Here is a 2,221-nt window from a genome sequence, read left to right as displayed (position 1 = left end):
AGCAGCAGCAGCAGCTGCTGCTGCTGCTGCTGCGTCGTCTTCAGGCAGAACGGGCCCCACGACTTTGTTGAGGGCCACGTTCCAGTGCGACAGCAAGTAGGGGCACTCCTCCACTTTTGCCGCATCACTGCCGCTGCTGCTACTGTTCTTGCTGCTGCTGCTACTGCTCCTGCTGCTGCTGCTGCTGCTGCCTTGGGCCCTTCGCCGCAGCCACGGGGGGGCCGGGTGAATCTCCACGGAGACCTCCACGCGGTCTCCAATGTGGATCAAGTCCCCAGACTGCAGCGGCTGCACCCCACAAACTCTGCAGCACAGCAGCAGCAGCAGCAGCAGCAAGAAGAATGCAGCGAGGAGGCCTGCCTGCGCAGCTCGCTACGCGCAGCTCCACACAAAACTGCAGCTACCTGCCCAGCTAGCCACCCGGCTGCCTGGCTAGCCAGCTAGACAACCAGCTAGCTAGCTAGGCCAACAACCAGCTAGCTAGCTAGCTAGCTAGCTAGCTCACCACGCAGCTAACTAGGCAGTTAGTACGTTGCTAACTATAGCTAGCTAGCTAGCCAGCAGCTAGCTGGTTGGCTAGCCAGCAGCTAGCTAGCTAGCAGCTAGCTGGCTAGCTAGCTAGCAGCTAGCCAGCTAGCTAGCTAGCTGGGCTCACTTGGCCATGGTGCCGATGGTGGAGCCCAAGTCGACAATTTGCAAAGCCCCTTTTGTCTTCTCCCGCAGCAGCAGCAAATGGGACAGAGACACAGAAGAGTGCGGCACGTGCAGCAGCGACTGCTGGTGGCGGCCCAGGTCCCACGGCAGCCCTTGCTGCAGCAGCAGCAGCAGCAGCGCAGCAGCAGCAGCGCAGCAGCTCCAGACACGCAGCAAGAAAGCACAGACCCCGAAAGCACCCCTCGCGCCTCCGGCGCTGCTGCGGCAGCAGCCTTGCAGCAGCAGCAGCACACAAGCAGCAGCAGCCCTGCATCAGCAGCAGCACACCAGCAGTCCTGCTCCAGCAGCAGCAGCAGCCCAGCAGCAGCAGCAGCAGCAGCAGCAGCAGCAGCACCTGGATGGTGCGGGAGTCGAAGACCTTGCCTTCGATGCGGTGCATGCGGTCCCCAATGACCCGCACTACGAAACGGCTGTTCTCCTCGGGGGCCCCCAGGGGCCCCCAGCGGGCGCAGAGCGAAGGCAAAGAAGAAACATAAGTTTCCACCCAGCGGTGCAGCCGCGCCCGCGTGCCCTCTGCATGCAGCAGCACACAACCTGCTGCTGCTGCTGCTGCTGCTGCTGGTCCTTTTCCCACGCGCTGGAAGCAGATGAGTCGTGCGGGAGCAGCTGCGGCGCCAAAGCGTGCGGGACGCCGGCGGCAGCTGCAGCAGCAGCGGCTGGGGGATCAACCAGCTGCTGCTGCTGCTGCTGCTGCTGCTTCTGCTGCTGGGGTTGGTCTCACCTTTGTCGGCTTGGCTGTAGTCGATGAGGCGGCAGAAGGTCTCGGCGTCCCGCAGCGTGAAGCACCTGCGTAGCCAAGCATTTTCTGAAAGTGCTTTAAGTTAGGAAATAAACTTGAAAATAAAATAAAACAGAAGGAAACGGAAATATAAATGCAGATCGCACCCTGCGAAGTCTGGGTCGTGCAGAAACGGAGTGTACGTACACCGCAGGCGTCGGCGGCGCGCGGGCTTTGCGTGCGCGTTCGACTCGTGCGCATTTTCGACGGAAAACGGAAATAAAAAGAGCTTTTGAGGATTAAAAGGGGAAATAAAATTAAATAAAAGGAGAAAACAGCAAAAGGCTCACCAGCGCTGGTCGGACCAGAGCTGGCGCTTCTCGAACAAGTCCAGGACGCAGGCCACAGTGTCGTCCAGCAGCAGCAAACTCTCCTCAGCCACGTGCGGCAGCAGCAGCCGCAGCGCGAGGGGAGCAGCAACTCTGTTTTTGACGCAGTGCTGCGCCCACCAGGCGCCGTCGACGAGGCGGCCCTGCTGCTGCTGCTGCTGCTGCTGCTGCTGCTGCAGCAGCCCCAGCAAGTTGCACAGCACCGTGTTCACCGCAAAGGCCCTTCCTAGCTGCTGCCGACACAACGGGCAGCAGCTCCCAACCAACTTGTTGTGCGAAATGCAATATCTGCAGAAGGAGTGGCCGCAGCAAAGAGTGACGGGCAGCCGCAGCAGCTCGAGGCAGATGGGGCAGGTGAGTTCTCTGGAAACTGCTCCCAGAAGCTCCTTTGCTGCAGCAG

At 60.8% G+C, this 2,221-nt stretch overlaps 1 protein-coding gene across 1 annotated transcript in view; it reads right to left on the bottom strand.

Moving 5' to 3' along the window:
* Window positions 1-2,221, bottom strand: part of ETH_00026395 (zinc finger (C3HC4 type) / FHA domain-containing protein, putative) — a gene marked incomplete at both ends in the record, with an annotated part of 3,324 nt that overhangs the window by 387 nt on the left and 716 nt on the right. Inside the window, 5 exons of the mRNA XM_013373700.1 lie at window positions 61-304; window positions 656-810; window positions 1,049-1,227; window positions 1,436-1,500; window positions 1,783-2,212. Of these exons, the coding sequence (XP_013229154.1) occupies window positions 61-304; window positions 656-810; window positions 1,049-1,227; window positions 1,436-1,500; window positions 1,783-2,212 (1,073 nt within the window). The remainder of the gene's footprint in view (window positions 1-60; window positions 305-655; window positions 811-1,048; window positions 1,228-1,435; window positions 1,501-1,782; window positions 2,213-2,221) is intronic.

This window comes from Eimeria tenella, genomic scaffold (genome assembly GCF_000499545.2).
Source record: "Eimeria tenella Houghton genomic scaffold, Eth_scaff17, whole genome shotgun sequence".
In the NCBI taxonomy this organism is placed as follows: Eukaryota; Apicomplexa; class Conoidasida; order Eucoccidiorida; family Eimeriidae; genus Eimeria; species Eimeria tenella.
This window is presented reverse-complemented; position numbering and strand designations above follow the sequence as displayed.